Below are 18,110 nucleotides of genomic sequence, written 5' to 3'. Positions count from 1 at the left end.
TTATTTTAGTTAAAAATGATAATCATTCTTAATATTACCAGCAACTCACAAAATGGCAACAAAAAAAACACACACACACACACTGAGAGAAAACACTTATTACTCGTAACACGCAAAATGACAACAGACACACTAAATGAGAGAAAAACCTATAAAATACACACAAATAACAGAGTTTGAGTTAAGTTTGACAAACGAAAATGTTACTTATTATTTGGCTATTGATGACTCTTTTTAGCATTGAAGCCCTCTTTGAATCCCCACAATGGGAGCATAAGGGAGTAAACTGCAGTTAACATTCTTTATGCTTCTTTTTTCACCAGTATTAAGAGACAGTAAACAGGATGGAGGAGGTCTTGTTGTGTTTTAATAGACTGTTAGCAGATTTCTCTGGAGTTTTGACATACTTCCTGGGACCTTGTGTAAGATGGGAGTACTTGCTCTGACCTGATAACCTGAGCAGCAAGGGAGAACCAGTGGAGAAAAGTCCAACCCCCTCCCAAAGGGAATAGGTGGCCCAAGCCTGCAATATATTCTCATGACCTTAGCACACAAACACATACACATGCACACACAAACACAAACAGAGCTCACTTCCTGATTTCAGAAGGAATTTAGCAGTTGAGTTAGGGTTGCTACTTGACCTACAGAGGGAGAGTGCAAATGAAAGGGAATGTGGCCAAAAATACTACTCGTGGTTATCCAACAGGAAATGCAAAAAAGTGTTTGTTTGAAGCCATAATCCAATGAGGAAAAATTGAATTGAAAAATATGTAGACGGGTCACTGAATTGTTTCTGACCAATTATTTGTTTTGTGGGTTTATTTTCGCATAGTCATGCTATAATTCCTCCCAGCTCTAAGCACTTCCTCTTCTTTATTCAGCAAATTGTGCCAGAGGTCATTTCGTACAGTTAAACGCTGCAAGTTTTCTAATAAAGTTTGTTGTGTGTATTGTGGGCATGCTGATCCATGTGCTCTTCTACAAAGAACACAGGAAATGAGTGACTGTTGCCAGTACTAACTTGTGTAAATGGTAATCAAACGGTTCCCTTCCCTACTAGTTGATGTGGCTGTGTTGGAAATGCATGATGCCGTTTCAAAAACTCTATTACTTTAGAATGTGTGGATTTTTGTGTAAAGAAATTTGAACCGATTAGCACAAATGTTTTGTCTACTGAGCAGTTAGCTACGTAAATAACATAAACAGGTGAATATCTGAAGAGCAATCATGGTGATGCTCTATAGTTCCTTTTGCTAAACTACTAATACCTGGATTGGCCAGCCAGCTACCCACTGCTGTTGCTTCAGCTGACACGGGAACGTAAATACAGATATTGACTACTCGTTAGTTAGCAACTTAGCACATTAGCACACTAAGAATTGGCTCTGAAATGTTACCCTGATGAGCATCGTTTGGTCCTTTTGTGGAACACCCCCGCTGCCGTGTGTGCATGTGTGTGTGTGACTAGACAAGGGGAAACGTGAGCGTTTTGTTTTTTTGTGGCCTTTTTTGTATTTGTAGCCAGGGTTGGGGTCAGTTATAAGTATGGTGTAATCAGAATTGCAATTAAAAATAATCTTTTGCCATTGTAATTCTAATTGAGTTTAGATAATTGACTTTGATATTGTAATTGCCAATAAAATTCTATTCTGTGTTGGTGCGTTTATTTAAATTGGGATAATACAATTTTACATAGTTTATAGTGATTGCTAAATTCCAACTATTGTCCCTAGTTGGGGTTTTACTTAAGATATTTTAATCAATGCACTTAAATGTAAACGTAAAGGTGCTAAAACGACACCATACACACATACAATCATCACAACAGGCCTATAAACGACAAGCATACGCGGTAGACCAAAATACAAATTACATGAGATCATTAGTAAAGCACTTTGGTCCTGTGTGGGCTGTTTTTGAGAGCTATATAAATAAATTAGTAATATTGTAATTTAACTTTTGTAATTGAGAACGAAATTGTCTTTCAGGGGAGAAATAATAATTGGAATTTAACTGGAAAAAAATGCCGGTCACCGTAATCATAAGTGAAAATGTAATTATAATTGAAAAATGTCTTTGACTCCAATCCTGTTTGTTGTTGTACCTTAGTAGGAGCCTTAATATTCAGATATCTTGTACTTGTATTGTATACTTCATTAATTAATAAACTATGAATAGCAGGGTGCAGATTTTTAAACTAAAATGTAAGTACATGATCAGGAAAAACAATGAGGCAGATGCTAATAACCTACTTATAAAATCTGGATCGTTTACCAATAATTGTGACCAGAGTTCTTTTCTTTTTTCTTTACATAATTGTCTTTAGATCACAGACTAATTAATAGCCATGTTGTTTCAGGGAGCATCTATTCAAGTCCAGGCTTGTACAGTAAGACCATGACCCCCACCTACGACTCCAGGGATGGCAGCCCCCTGTCACCAACATCTGCCTGGTTTGGCGACAGCCCGCTGTCTGAGGGCAATCCGGGCATTCTCGCCGTCAGCCAGCCCATCTCCTCGCCAGACATTTTGGCAAAGCTCTACAAGCACCAGTCTCTGCTGGACAAAGCCAAAATCAATCAGGGGTGAGAGAACACACACATGGTCAGCAGTTATGGATCTACAATTGTAAAATGCAGCTTTTGAGTGTTTGGGAAGATAAATAACGTTCTAACTTTGCTTTGCTCTCTGTTAACATAGATGGTTGGACTCATCCAGGTCTTTGATGGAGCAGGATGTGAAGGAGAATGAGGTGCTGCTGCTGAGGTTTAAATACCACAGTTTCTTCGATCTCAACCCAAAGGTATAATGATAAAGACAGCGTGATGTCAAAGCTGTTTGTTATTTTTGGCGGAATAAAATAACTAGTTTTTTAGTAACCGTATTTAAGGGTGGAGTCCTTGAATAACAATTTTCATAAATGGTAAAATCTCACTATTGCACTGTTATTAATAGTATTTTATTTTTTTCAGTATGATGCCATTCGCGTGAACCAGCTCTACGAACAAGCCAAGTGGGCCATCCTGCTGGAGGAAATTGAGTGCACAGAGGAGGAAATGATGATGTTTGCTGCTCTGCAGGTAGGAGTGCTAATTTTTTTGTGCATGGGCCAAGGCTCTAATTATTAAGTCTCTGCATTATTTGATCTGGATCTAAATAAATCAAAGTATCTGCTGTGGTTTCTTTTTGAGATGGATGATGGGACTGGATGGGCAAATTGCCTTTTTCATCATCAGCTAATGAGTTGCATGGAGATTTCTGTCCAGTTAGACATATGGCCGACTGCTGCATGTAGTTAGACAAAAAAACAACAAAACTTGGCTTGTGTATGCAGTTGAAGAGTGATGTATTACTAATAAGCCCGACTAGCATTCTTTGATTCTAATAAGATGTCTTCATTTGTGACTCAGTAGACAGACACTTTCTTCCGTTTGTAGGACATGCTTTGTGCAAATGTCTTTCTATGCTTTCTTACTATCGGACCTAAGGTAGCAACTCTTGCCTCTCTTATTTCCACTGCTCAGATCTGATCCCAAACAGGAGTCCAGTACTTCGTCTTATGGAATCCCTAGTATGCTGTTTCCCAATGAGAAATTTCTCGCATGTCAAATCTATTCTGGTGCTTTAATAAGCATCCATGCATGCACCCGGAAAAAAACCTTGAAGTAATGCTAAGTTCACATCCGAGCATAAGAAACAATTCAAGCTTCCCTGTAAAAAACCTGTTACTTGAGAGAGAATCCTCTTAAAGGAAGGACAAATACTACAGTATAACAGGGAACTTGGTTAGCATTTAGCCCATCCAACCTTTCCCTTCATTGCCAATCTGTATTTCAGACTTTACTACATGTTAGCATTCACATCCTATAAGGTTGGTTGTTAACGTGAATGCAGCCATTCCCAGTGTGGATAACCCCAAACTTCCACTGCATCCGTAACTGCTTCGAAACTGCTGTGGAACCGCAACGCAGCTGATAGGATTGCATTACAGTCAATGTGTCTATACATGTGAATTAGCAGAATCTTCTGAGTCCTTGCTGCAACAAATACGCAGCAAAACCTGAGGTGCCTCTATTTCCCTGTGTGCATTTCCACCTCCCCGTGCTGTTATTTAATCAGTTGTGAAAAACAACTTTTAATGTAACAAAAATGTGAAATGAATACTAGTGGTAGGTAACATTACACAAAAACACATTACACATTTGAGACTAAAATAAAGAAAGATAAGATAGTAGAAAGTGATAAGGGGGGATAGTGATGTACATACGTGAAGGCCTTTTACTCGTCTTGGTGCCACGTGTAATAATGGAGCTGGTGTCCCTGCTATTTCTGACTCCCATAAACTGCGGGTGCCAAGACCTGAGGACGCCATGCTGTCCTCACCCCCATGGTAATTATAGTGGCTCCTGGGCCACTGGACCCCATGCTCCAGCTCGGACCACCCACCCCAGCAGGACGCGGACACATAGACCTGCTCACATTCATGTGAAGGCTCTTTTACGCTGACCCTTACGAGGTGTAAGGTGTGTTTAGTTATCAGACTTGACTGGTGACTCCTAACAGAGTTCTTCTTGCACTTTCCGGAAAGAAATCGCAATCCGAGTACAGTGTTTGGCCTGGTAACCAGGCTGCTACTACCCGACTGTCAACACCAACATAGAAAACTGTTTCAAAGTTCTAGAAGCAGGTTTGGGTTAAGATTTCAGCCCTTAAAAAAGCGTAATCATTGTCTAAATTCAGGATGTTAGTAACCGTTGTTGGCAGTAGAAACTGAACCCATATCCTCAGAACAAGGGCAAATCTAGAACTTTGTGGCCAATTGCACACGTAACTAGAAAAACACCAGGATATTCAAAGACAACTTTGAGTTTGTGGTTCCAAGTTTCACGCTGAGCCCTTTGTCCCACACTCTGTAAATTTAGCCAGTGAAAGCCTCACACGTCCTCAAACGTTACTCACTGGCTCGACAGCTGTTCATTCATATATTGGTAGGGGGTTGGTGATACGTTGACGTTACAAATACCATTAGTCAACAAGCTGTATTTAGTGTCTGTCACTCTCCAACGGGTCTAAAAAAGATGGTCACTTCCTGTTGTTAGGGTTTACATTGTTTGGTACAGATACTCAACCCTCTGGCTCCTTGAAAACCTGTTTGTTTTAATCATTAAATTTCACCTGGTTGTGATTTTTTTTCTTCTTTTTCCTTTCTTAGTACCACATCAACAAGCTTTCAATCATGTCATCAGACAACCACATGAATAACAGTGAAAAGGAGGTGGATGAGGTGGATGCAGCTCTGTCAGACCTGGAGATTACCCTAGAAGGAGGAAAAACATCCAACACACTGGTATGACAACACTGACCCCATCACACTGCGTGTAGTGGGTGTGCCCGAGTGTGGCTTGGCAATGTTCTGATACCTCAGTTCCATTGGTTGTAATGTGAAAGCAAAAAAAGCTGCTAACTGTGTTAAGACTCCTTGTAAATGTGTGCTTGAAATGTGCTGCCGTCCTTTGTGGAGCTGATTCATTTCTTTAACTTATCAGAGGAAGCAGAGCCGTGAGATTTTGCATCGGGAATGTTTTCTTTAGCAAACTGCTGAGCGATGACATTGAAAGAGTAACAGATTGAGTGTTAGCTCGTTGTTTTGGTTGGTTTACTCATTAACACCAGGGACATCATTGCAAGGTGAACATGTTTTTAAGATACTAATGATCTAAAATTCTGCAAGAAAAAGAAAATACTTCAATCAACAGAATTGCATGCAGGGAAAAGGTCGAATTTGAAATGCTGAATTGAGTGTGTTTTGGTTTTCTTCCAGGGTGACATCACATCTATTCCTGAGCTAGCAGATTACGTCAAAGTCTTCAAGTACGTCCTCCTCCAAATCACTGATACCTCAGATTTTAGATATTGTGTCACACAGTGAATGTGCATGCAAGCACAGCAGTTTTATTACATCCATTTAAAGAGTTCCATTGTTTGCCAAGAAATATGTGCAGACTAAGCTTTAGCTTCTCCCACACTTTGTGGCTAATTTTCTGGCTTGAAGCCTTCGCTGACAACCTGATGACTCAAGATTGTTTGCTCGTAAAATGTCGAGTCTACAGCAGGTTGGATGTCATAAGAAATGTTCTCTTTAAAAACGTACATACAGACCAAAATTCATATCTCAATTTTTTTTTTGTCTTAGAATGGCAATATACGATATAAATCTCAATATTCTTAACTCAATAAAGTCTTAGCAGAAAGACAATTCTAGGTTAAGTTTGATGATACAAAATGCCACACAAGCACATTTATGAGCAAACTGCTGCACAATATGTGCCACTTTTGGCTTGTTCTCCCACAAGGGACAGCATGTGTGAGTGAGTTCTGTAGTGTGGCTTGTTTAGGGGAAGGTCTGGGTTAGGATGCACCCACAAATCCATCTAACTCTCCTTTTAATGGTGTTCTGAGAAGTAGCGAAAGCAGCAACTCCTAAAATGAGTATTATCATAGAAAATAAGATAATATAAATATATCATCATTGGTGATATTGTAATTTTCTATATTGCCAAAACAGAAATCTCTATATATTTTGACTCTCGATATATTGCCCAGGGCCCCAGGCCTAAATACATATCTTTTTGGGTTTTTTTGGTCATCACACTTTATCTCTACTTCTCCATTCTTATTTTTTTACCACTCTAGTGAAAGTTGTTTCCTATCTGACTTCTAAAGTAACTTTTTTAACATCTTGCATTTCCTTTAGGCCTAAGAAACTAACGTTGAAAGGCTATAAGCAGTACTGGTGCACATTTAAGGATATCACAATTTCCTGCTACAAGAGTAAAGAGGAGGCTCATGGGACGCCTGCTCACCAGATGAATCTCAGAGGTACAGACTATGAAATATGTTTATCTTAATGTGTTATTTCACATCCATTGAGGCATGTGAGGCTTTGCATTTTTGTGTAGTTTGTTATTTTAGGTCTATATCTAAAGAATGCACTGACCTTTGACCCCTGTCTTCCTGTTTACTCTTTGCTTTCATCTGCAAAGGTTGTGAGGTAACGCCAGATGTTAACATCTCGGGTCAGAAATTCAACATCAAGTTGTTGATCCCGGTGGCTGACGGCATGAATGAGATCTGGCTTCGGTGTGACACAGTAAGGCCGAATTCTGCTTCCTGCAGCTGGCGATTGATTATTATTTTTTGTCTTTTGACTCCATTTGCCTTTTTAATGTCCAGGAGAAACAGTACGCTCACTGGATGGCTGCCTGCCGCCTGGCCTCTAAAGGGAAGACCATGGCCGACAGCTCGTATAACCTGGAGGTCCAGAACATCTTGTCCTTTCTCAAGATGCAGCACATGAACCCTGACCCCCAGTTTATTGAACCCATCACCACTGACATCAATCCAGAATGCCTGGTGTCACCACGCTATCTGAAGAAGTACAAGAACAAGCAGGTAAGCCACGCATCAATCTGACCGTCTACAACACAAACAGTGGTTCCCGAGATTTTCTGTTTCAATATCATAAATTTCTGGTGACAAGAAAGATTTTTTTTTCTGGGATTCATTTTTTTTTTTTTTACTTTATTGACAACAGTCAATGCACATACAAACAACAACAAGAGTCCTGAGATTGGGCACTAGCTCTCAATAAAAGATATATATGGTTGCAATAAACAACAGGGAAAAAAGGAATAGGTATACTTCAAGGAGCATTCATTTTTTGATCGTATTTGTTTTACTATGTAACAAATGCAGAGCAGCTTGTATTAGTGTACAAAGTGACATGATACACCAGATCAGATATTTTGTTTTATTTTTTTTTGATTAGTGGTTAACACTCGGGATGTCCCGATACAACTTTTTCATTTCCAATATGATACCGATATTGCAGCCTTGCGTATCGGCTGATACCGATATTGATCCAATATCGGCATGAATCATACTCACTATTTTGTTTGTGGAATGTTAGAAAAGGCTTGATCAAGTGATGTCACTCAAACAGAGAACAGTAGTCAGCAACAGTAGGTATGAGAAAAACTGACCCATTTATTATTAACCAATTGGTTACATACATTTTAACCTTCAACATAATATCTACAGTATTCTACAATTGAATTAAAAAATAAATACATAAAAAAATCGGAGAATTCGGAAATCCGATATTTGTTTTCAGGCTATTATTGGACTGATATCGATATCGGATCAGGACATCCCGAGTTAGCACGTCCACCTCAAAGCAAGAAGGTCCTGGGTTCAAGCCCTGGGGTGGACACTTGGGTCATTTCTGTGTAGAGTTTGCATGTTCTCCCCGCGCTGCGTGGGTTTCCTCTGGGTACTCCATCTCCCTCCCGCAATCTAAAAACATGACTGTTTGGTGTATTGGAGTCTCTAAATGGCCTATAGGGGTGAAAGGGAGTGTGAGTGGTTGTCTGTGTGTTACTCTGCAATGGACTGGTGCCCTGTCCAGTGTGTACTCCTGCCTAACACCCATTGAGATCCACAAAATGGATGAATGGATGGATTTATTTTGTTTTCTTCCTTTTCTTTTCACTGAATTTCATTTGAACTCGATTTATATTTGTCAAAGTGAAAGTATAGAATACAGTTGTTTAGGATTGTGTGTTTTCAGTTTGAAAAAGAATAATCATTTAGAAAATATAAATACATTTTCAATCAGTAATTACTTTTATCAATTATACCCCACAGTTGAAAAAAACCCTGGTCTACACGTTGGTTTTAGTTGTTGAGTTCACTGATGGATCTGATGCTTCCCGAGGGCTCCTCTGGGTGTGGAATTCACCCACTCCTTTACACTTCCTCTTACTCCCTCTGATTCTCCTCCCCCCAGTGCTCTCCTCCTCTATCCAAGGGGAAACTGGGACAGCTGGAGTGCAAACCACTTAAAGTGCTGACAGTGGAGCAGCTAATGTCGAAATTAGCAACACTTCAGACGGGGCTCCCATGCTTTTGTGTTTGTAGATTTACAGGCTCCGTTTAAAAACACACGTGTGCCAGAGTTTAAAACCACCTTAATCTGGGCCTCATGCAGTGGCACTGATACCGTCACCTAGAGTCCTGCAATCCAAGACGCCATCCTAACATCCACGTGTAATATTCAGTAGCTGGGAATAGTCTGACTCGGGATGTTCAGCAGTGTGCCCAGGAGATTAGCATGTAAGCAACAGAACGCTGGATGTCAACTGGAACAGCTGAGTACACGGCTGCCATGGCTGTGTTAGTCAGGAATGGCTGCGTGAGTCGCCTCTTCAAAGCTTACTCACTCAATCTGGATTTGTTTAAGTTGTAGTACGATTGTGGAATGTTGCTAAAGGGCTGGAAGGCTGCTTACTGTAAATGGTGACTCGGATATAGTCTAGACCAGGAGTGTCCAGCTCATTTCTTTCTGTTTAATAGACAAAGTATACAGTATGAGTGTGAACTTCATCAAAGATTAGATAAAGGGCTATATTTGGCCCACAGACCTTGAATTTCACACCTATTAATTAAGTTGTGGATGTCAAAGTTGCCAAAGACTTAATGACAGTATAGATTGACTGTGTGTTTAAAAAAAACCTTCAAAAATATTTCCACATACAGTTATTGATCATAGGTGATGCTTTGGTCAGGGGTCACCAGGTAGCCCACATGGACCATGTGAGGGGCCTTCAGGAGCTCTAGTCACCAATGAGCTCCATCTTAAATCTGATTTACTTTATAGGATTTCAACTCACAAAGATACATATGACAGATGTACTTAGTAGAGTTAAATACTGCTGATAAAGCTTTAGTATTAAATTAACCATCTTTAAATGATTATTTTCACTGAAACATTGTAACACATTTTTTTAAGTGTTGCACATCTAATGTATGGTCAGTGGTATGTTTTATACAATGTGATGTATTTTCAAAAGCTCAAGGGGATTTTTTTTAATCAAATTTAATGAATTTAAATGATTGAATAAATTAGGACAAACAAAGTGTTATTCCTTTATTGTTTTACCCTCTCTTTAAAGCGAAAGCGTGAACATTTAGTATTGAAGAAGTGCTTTTCTAACTGGTAGACCTTATATACAGTACCCATAAAGTAGCTCACAGTTTCAGAAAGGTTGGTGACCTCTGCTTTTAAGTTCTGCCTCAGCCTTTCATTTAGTGCAGTGCTTCCCAAACTTTTCACACTCCCGTATCCCTTCAGACATTTAACCTGAAACCATGTACCCCCTACTCCTGCACACTTAAAAACATAGTAAAGTATTGTCACATACAACGTAGCCCTACAGTACAAATCTGGCCCTTTAGACCATGAGATTCGGCTTGTAGGAGAAAGTTAAAGAGACAGAACAAACATAAATTATTGTCCAGATTACCAAATAATTCAGTTGTAGATAAATCAGTTCAGATATCTCAGATACAGTATGTAAATACACAAATTCAATGTGTATTCCACAATATTTGGAGAATCGCAATTTTCCTGTGCTTTTTTGCCATGACTGCAGTCATTTTAAATTTAAATTTGTTCAAAAAAGTCAATTTTCCTGCAATTATTTAACATAATTTCCGCAAATAATAAAATTGGTCTCAAAATTTGAAAGAGAAAATCCTGCAGGGACTGATACATACTTTACATGATGTATAAATCATACATAAAGTATAAACTCAGCTACATTAATCATTGGTTTTTCATTTCTATTCACATACCCCCATGACAATTTGCGTAGCCCTGTGGGTTCCCGTACCCCATTTTGGGAACCCAGGATTTAGTGTATGTGTATTGATAATAAACTTTGGAAACATAACTAAATTACTGGGTTTTTTTTTTTTAACTTTGCTTTTAGCAGAGTAAAGGGATCTCTGATGCTAAGATTCGTTTTACAAATTGGTATATGTGTCTTATGTATTTTATGTACTTATTTGTCATGTAATTCAACGCCATAATAAAGAAAGCACGTCATATTAACTGGAGATAATAGACACTTAAAGTCATAATTTTTACACAGTTCAGGTCACGTAGTTCTTTGATTGCAGCGTGGAAAACTGTCTGAGGATCAGTGTACCAGAGAGAACCAGTAATTATTAATCAGCAGGATGAGGCCCTCTGTGCTGCTGTCTTTTGGCCCAGTTCCAGTCTCCAACCCAAACTGGCAGCTATAGATGCTGCTCTCCCCAGGCACAACATAAAAGCATTATGGTATTTAGTGTGTGTGCTTTCCATCCGTCCATGTCCACACACACACACATAATGGGCTGGGGCATCGGTAAATGAGCAAAGCCTGGGAATACTGCTCAGGAACTCTGGGAAAAGCCCAGTGTCCTTTAGACATCCTCCATCCTTCCCCTCATCCTTAAACTGGACTTCCTGTTGCAAAATGTGTCTGGAGAGTTTTCTGCTTGAAGATAATAAACACATAGAGTAGTTATTAGATCACAGGCTGTATGTCCTTTGAGCCAAATCCATACATTTATTGAAGAAACATGTTTTAAAGGCGTAACAATGAATAGCAAACACTTGTAGATGCAGCTCTTTCTCTGTTGCTGATATTATACTGCCCCCTTGTGGATGGAAGGGAACTCATCAAAAGTAAATCATGTTTACAGTTAAATAAAGCTCACGACTGTGACCTGACATTTGTATCATGTTTACGATGTGCTGTTGCCAGAGTTTGCACTAAATCCTGCACTTTTACCGCTTCAATCACTTCCTTTTTTGCAGTCGTGATCTCCTGCGCCTTTATTTTTGTTCTCTTTCTTGAACTATACCTGGCTCTTACCTGCTTGTTCTTTGTCCAAACTTTCTCCCTCTTCTTTTATGCACCTCCTTCATTTCTCTGTGTCCTCTCATCCTCACCTCCACACTTCAGCCAGGCTCTATCAGGGACCTGGTAAGTTGAGTAATGTGTCCACGGGTTGCCTTCAGGTCTGTAGATAGTTGCATGATTGTGTCAGAGTCCAGTAGATTAGTGTGTGTGTGTGTGTGTGTGTGTGTGTGTGTGTGTGTGTGTGTGTGTGTGTGTGTGTGTGTGTGTGTGTGTGTGTGTGTGTGTGTGTGTGTGTGTGTGTGTGTGTGTGTGTGTGTGTGTGTGTGTGTGTGTGTGTGTGTGTGTGTGTGTTCTAATACAGGACATTAGGAGTGTTTTTATTAATATTATTTACATAAATACACTAATTAACCATGATGAGCAACATTAGGAGTGTGCATTGACATGAATCTGATGATACAATATGATCCATGATACGCTATATTGTGATACTAAACAATATGATATATATCGTGATATATCGCAATATCAATAATTACAAATTTCACCTTCACAAGTACAAAATGGTATGAAATACAATTTTATTAATTTAGGTGATGATGATTGCATCTTCATCATGTGCACAGTTTTCTGGCTCTTTAACATTTTGGGGGAAAATTCATTTCTCTTTTGGTCTGTTTGTGAAGGTGATCTTCATTGTTAAGCTGGTGTGTTCACTTTCTGACATGCTGTCCTGGTGTGACTTTGTGTTTGCAGATCTAAAAGTGTGAGAGTATGGTTTAAAATGGTGAATCGTAACTCATCTGATTAATAAACATGTCTGCATGTGTGTGTGACCGTCAGATTTCAGCCCGGATTCTTGAAGCCCACCAGAATGTGGCCCAGATGAGTTTGATTGAAGCCAAGATGCGTTTCATCCAGGCCTGGCAGTCCCTGCCCGAGTTTGGAATCACTCATTTCCTGGCAAAGTATGTTTTAACAAAACCTCTGAAGGTTCAGTTTAAGTTAGTGAAACATCTGACACTCCAACACACCATCTACTCCCTCTGTAGGTTCCATGGGGTTAAACGTGAGGAGCTGATCGGCATCACTTACAACCGTTTGATCCGGATGGATGCCAGCACTGGGGACGCTATCAAGACCTGGCGCTTCAGTAACATGAAACAGTGGAACGTCAACTGGGAGATAAAGATGGTAGAAAACAAAACATATAAACAATTTATTTTTTCTGGTAGTTTCTTTAGCGTTGTGTTAATATTTTCTGTAGAGTTGCAATGTTGCTAATACTGTGACGAGGACAAATGTAACATTTAGCTTGTGCATGGTTATGCATTTAAACAGTTCCACCACTAAAAAAAAGACTTGCGGCAATAGAAGGTTAAGCTACATTTTTAAGGCAGATCGTCAAATGGCTGTTTGGTCGTATAAGGAAAAACTAGTAATTGGTTTGTGATCTCTCTTTTTGTTACCAATGCTTTGAAGGGCTTTATATTTGGGCCCAAAGAACAGAACTTGACAGTCATGTTGTTAGATTTGTTTGTAAAGTTGAAATAAAGAAACAAGTCTTTTAAATTCAGTAATAGTTATTTTAATCTTAAAGCCATTGGAGATGATAATTTTATTTATCAGATAAAGACATCATGTAGGCCTTATAGATCAATAGTACGACGGCGTATTATGAAAATAAGAGGAAATCTGAGCACTACGAGATTAAAGTTGTAATATTTCGAGAATAAAGTTGTAATTTTATGAGAATAAAGCCATATTTTTAAAAACTCATAATGGTATAGCGCTAAGAATTCCCTGTTGAAGTGAACGCAATTAACACCGATAGCCCTGAAGTGGACAGTGTGGTGATGATGGTCCAAAAGTCTCAGGGGCGTATTCACAAAGGGCTCTATTCTCCCATCTGGACTTGAACGCTTTTTTTGCGCGCCTGCAGTTACGCTCCTCTCCTGCGCGCATTCTCCGGTCCAAGCTCCTGACACGCTGTGTGTAAGTTGACCAAAAGCGTGTAGTGTGCGAATGAATGAGGTCTGAAGCAAAGGAGGCGGACTGGGCCATGATGTCATTTTTTTTTGGGCTGTCTACGTTGAGTTTTCCCAACGCTTGTAAATGTCATTGAAATCCGTGAAAATAATAAAGCGCACTTTTAATTTGAAACTCCTTCGTGGGTAAACAATGTAACAGGTTGATTTAATCATATTATTACAATGTGAGGATCGGCCGCATTCTTCTGTCTGAGCCACAGTTTAAATCTCTCCTTTTTCCCCCTCATGCTAACAACAGATGCATTTTTATTTGTGTGGAAAGCCTGATTTGATTAACTTCCTCCATTCATGCATTCAGAAATGATCAGCGCATCAGCATCATCTGTCATCAATACGGTACCTGCTCTGAAGCGTGACTGAGGTTTGAGGAAATAATCCCAGAGCGTCCTGCTTTAATGCAGAGGAGACAGATGTTTGCAGTGAAACGGAACCATTGGCTTCCTACATAATATACATAAATGGTTTAAAGCCTTATGGAGCTGATGTGAGCGAGTCCGAACTGAAGCTGAGGTCTCATTTAAATATGTGTGGGAACAGTTTCTGGTATCCATCGTCTCATGCGCATTTCATTAACCTCCGCATATGACAGCTTGTTTCACTTATTTACTCTGTAGTGGATCAAACTGTGGCTTTATGTTGGACATAGTATGAAAATAGTTGGAGACGTCTGTCAGAGTTTCATTTATCGAGCAGCAGCACGACTCAATCGGGTGCGCACATCTGTTCGGCTCCGCGACGCAACACCTACCGTCTCTGTAGAAAAAGGAGTGGATGGCATGAATAAAATAGAATGAAATGTAAGACATTCTGTCCCGTCTAGAATGGGAGAATAGACCCAAAGGTTGAATGGTAATAAAACGTGTGCAAACGTCACTCCACGCGCTAATAAGGGGTACAAACCCCAGGGAATCAGGACTGCGCGTCCTCAGCGCGTCACAATGCGCCCTCAATCCATTTAGCTCTCTGATGAATATGTAAAGTAGGCGGATCTCATAATGGGCACAAAAAAATGGGAGTGGGCGCAATGCAATTCATCAAATCTGGAACTGTTTGCAGTGATTGTTTTAGCACCGGAAAATAGTACGACTGACAAGCAGGTGCAAACACACACGCAGAGATCAGCTGCAGTAAATGTTGGCACAAAACATAGTGGAGATGTTAAAAAAGACTCCCGTTAACCTTTCTAGTATAAGAAAATAATTTAAATATAACAATAGTCAATGTTAATACTACAGCCACTGAATAAGAAAATGTAGAGTAAAGTGTGTGTGTGTGAGAGAGAGAGTGTGGAGTCCAGTGTCTGCAGTGCAGAGGGTGCTGTGCGCACCTTTCTCTGCATGTTTTGACTGTAAAACTCTATATTACAACATTAATCTTGAAATATTATGACATTATTCTCAAAATATTACAACTTTAATCTGAAAATATTACAACTTTAATCTTGAAATATTATGACTATAATCACGAAATATTATGACATTATTCTCGAAATGTTTGGACTAAATCTTGAAATATTACTTTAATCTCAAAACATTACAACTTTAATCTTGAAATATTACGACTTCAATCTCGAAACATTATGACTTTAATCTCAACATATTACAACTTTATTCTTGAAATATTATGACTTTATTCTTGAAATATTCCGACTTTAATCTCAAAATATCACTACTTTAATTTCAAAATATTCCGCCTTTAATCTTGAAATATTATGACATGAATCTCAACACATTATGGCTTTAATCTCAAAAAATGATGATTTCATTAAGATACGACTTTATTCTCGAAATATTATGACTTTAATGTCATAGTGTCAAGATGATTTTTTTTTTTTTGTTTTTTGAATGTAATAAAACGTTGTACAATAGATTGAAGATCATTTGCTTGGAGAAAAAAAAAATGAAACATTGTAATTGCTGCTGGAAAGTGAAAGTTTGTTTTAAATCTCCACTCTAAACACTCTCTTATTGACATTGTTGGACAAGTTTTGCGCATTGCATTGTGGGATGTGGAGTCCCGTAGACGGATGCATAGAATAGTTTTTCCTTCATTCTGTCTTTATCTGATTTTTAAAATAATTGTCTTTATCAGCCTAAAGAATAATATTGAAATGCTTTATTTAGACAGTGTTGGAACACTTTTACTGTTATTTTTAAGGTGATTAGGTGGTTAATTGACCTCTTTGATCCGTGCTGTGTGTTATCAGGTGACCATAGAGTTTGCAGACGAGCCCAGCCTGTCGTTCGTGTGTGCTGAGGTGGACTGTAAGGTGGTCCACGAGTTCATCGGAGGCTACATCTTCCTCTCCACACGAGCCAAGGACCAGAACGAGTCTTTAGACGAGGAGATGTTCTATAAGCTGACCAGTGGATGGGTCTGAGTGGGAGGGGTGGGGGCTGTGGGTCATCTTGTTCAATGATTTCTAACTTTTACCAGCCTAAACGAGTCAACGGAGTTCCACTCGTCTTATCTTTGGCTCACATTGTTTGTCACAGGCTGTCGTTTCTCTCGTTTTGCTCTCATGGTGATAATGTTACTACAGAAACACAGGAAAAAAAAAAAGCCTCACACGACTATATGACACAGGCAGCCATCGCCTCCCTACATGGGCTGATTGTCATCATATTACAGCCACATCAGTCCCTCTGAAACAATGGATGTGATCCACTTTAACCCAAAGAATTTATCACTTTAGTCCTTTTTTCCTCCTCCGCATCAAAGCGTCACTCAAACATTTTACGACAGTGCCACAGAGTTGCATGGCGTTTTATTTTCCTATTGTTTGAATTTTTTTTTTTTTTTTTTTTTTTTTTGCTTATCCTGCCTCTATTTTTATACCTTAACATATTCATCATGGTTCCATGTTATGTATGTATCAGATTAAATGTGTATTATTATTATTATTATTATTATGAGACTTGCTTTGTATTTAATTAATGGCCAATGGAATGGAAAGGTAAAAAAAACACTAATGTCAGTGTGTGAACATTATCCAGTGGGTTTAAATATCCGCTGCTGTCCTAAAAAACAATAGAAAGACGTCCATCACACACATTGCTTTGATAAAAATCTGCATTTTTTCAGCAGCAGCATCCTGAGTTTTAAACCACTGACGTCTCATCACACACACACACACACACACACACTACACATGATTCATTATACAATCCTGTTCCTCACGCCATATAGTATTATTATTTTATTATGGTTTTTAATCGTGCACACCAGCAAAAGGTCACAGAGTTTATTAGAATATGCAAGTTGTTTGTGTCTAGTCCTCAGTATGAAGGATCAGTCGATGAAGTATTATTTTTTTTTGTAACTAATGTAAAAACACAAACATTTTATAGAATTGTACAGTGTTTGTTTCTGCTCTTGGGGGCGTGGAGGGTTTTCCTCCTGGTGAAAGGAGGAAGTGAAGCCATCTGTTAGCGTGTGTCGTGTTCCACACACTCTGTGTCGCCGTCTTTTCAGATGAAGCTTTATGTGAATATGTATGAAGATAACACTAGACCCCAAAAGTCAGGTTTGGCTGAGATATTGATCGAGTACATATTTTAATCTACGGGCAGATTATCATGCATCTTTAATGTACCTACTTTTTTTTTGTGCTTGTTATATTGTTTCTGCATTTCCTTCTAGCACATGCAAACTGTCTGTTTCTTCTCTTTTTTTTTTCTGTTCTTTGCCTTATTTTAAGCAGTCGTGTTCATCTTTGCTGCAGGTTTGACGTGCTCAGACTGATCAGCCTCGTTTTAATCACACCTGTCACATTGTGCCATGTAATGTTGTCTATATGAAGGAGAGTCTGGAGTTACAAACAAGTCAACAAAAACTGAACAGAGGTCGAAGAAGACCAAGTCTAGTCTGAATGAAATTTTTGCCTCCCGTATCAGTAGCAGCAGCAGCGACGGTCCTGTTCTGCTGGCAGTTTTGTTTTCTTGACTGTAAAATGCATTTATTTTAAAAAATAAGTAATTTTTATTTAAACGTTTGGTTTGTGGTAATTATTTAACATCATTTGTTGAAGACAAGTTGTACTAATATCAGCCGAAGCGACTGGGAACAGCGATCGTTTGATATTAGGACTGTTTTTTTCTGTTGTTGCATATGATGCGTAATTATATATTCTGGCTGGTTATTAAAGAGGCGTTATGTTTTGCGAGTGAAGTGTTCACAAACTTGTCCTTATTGGTAGAATTGTGAGGGTGTTGCGTGAGTCTGATCCAGTTTTGTCTTTGTAGAAAACATAAGCACGTGAATAATAAATGGCTCCCAGTAGCTCTAATTATAACTAAAAGCT

The 18,110-nt window shown here is 39.0% G+C and overlaps 1 protein-coding gene across 4 annotated transcripts in view; it reads left to right on the top strand.

Annotated features, from left to right (window-relative positions):
* fermt2 (FERM domain containing kindlin 2) overlaps nucleotides 1–17,797 on the top strand; it is a 49,515-nt gene extending 31,718 nt beyond the window's left edge. For 2 of the 4 annotated variants that reach the window (XM_028437731.1, XM_028437729.1), the window contains 12 exons: nucleotides 2,363–2,588; nucleotides 2,704–2,806; nucleotides 2,976–3,083; nucleotides 5,216–5,350; nucleotides 5,825–5,874; nucleotides 6,758–6,882; nucleotides 7,047–7,153; nucleotides 7,237–7,455; nucleotides 11,859–11,879; nucleotides 12,600–12,724; nucleotides 12,809–12,950; nucleotides 16,014–17,797. In XM_028437731.1, coding sequence (XP_028293532.1) covers nucleotides 2,363–2,588; nucleotides 2,704–2,806; nucleotides 2,976–3,083; nucleotides 5,216–5,350; nucleotides 5,825–5,874; nucleotides 6,758–6,882; nucleotides 7,047–7,153; nucleotides 7,237–7,455; nucleotides 11,859–11,879; nucleotides 12,600–12,724; nucleotides 12,809–12,950; nucleotides 16,014–16,187 — 1,535 coding nt within the window. In that variant the 3' untranslated portion in view covers nucleotides 16,188–17,797. The remainder of the gene's footprint in view (nucleotides 1–2,362; nucleotides 2,589–2,703; nucleotides 2,807–2,975; nucleotides 3,084–5,215; nucleotides 5,351–5,824; nucleotides 5,875–6,757; nucleotides 6,883–7,046; nucleotides 7,154–7,236; nucleotides 7,456–11,858; nucleotides 11,880–12,599; nucleotides 12,725–12,808; nucleotides 12,951–16,013) is intronic. The other 2 variants (XM_028437732.1, XM_028437730.1) reach the window with 1 other exon arrangement.
* The last annotated feature ends 313 nt before the right edge of the window (nucleotides 17,798–18,110 follow it).

This window comes from Gouania willdenowi, chromosome 22 (assembly GCF_900634775.1).
Source record: "Gouania willdenowi chromosome 22, fGouWil2.1, whole genome shotgun sequence".
NCBI lineage: Eukaryota > Metazoa > Chordata > Actinopteri > Blenniiformes > Gobiesocidae > Gouania > Gouania willdenowi.
This window is presented reverse-complemented; position numbering and strand designations above follow the sequence as displayed.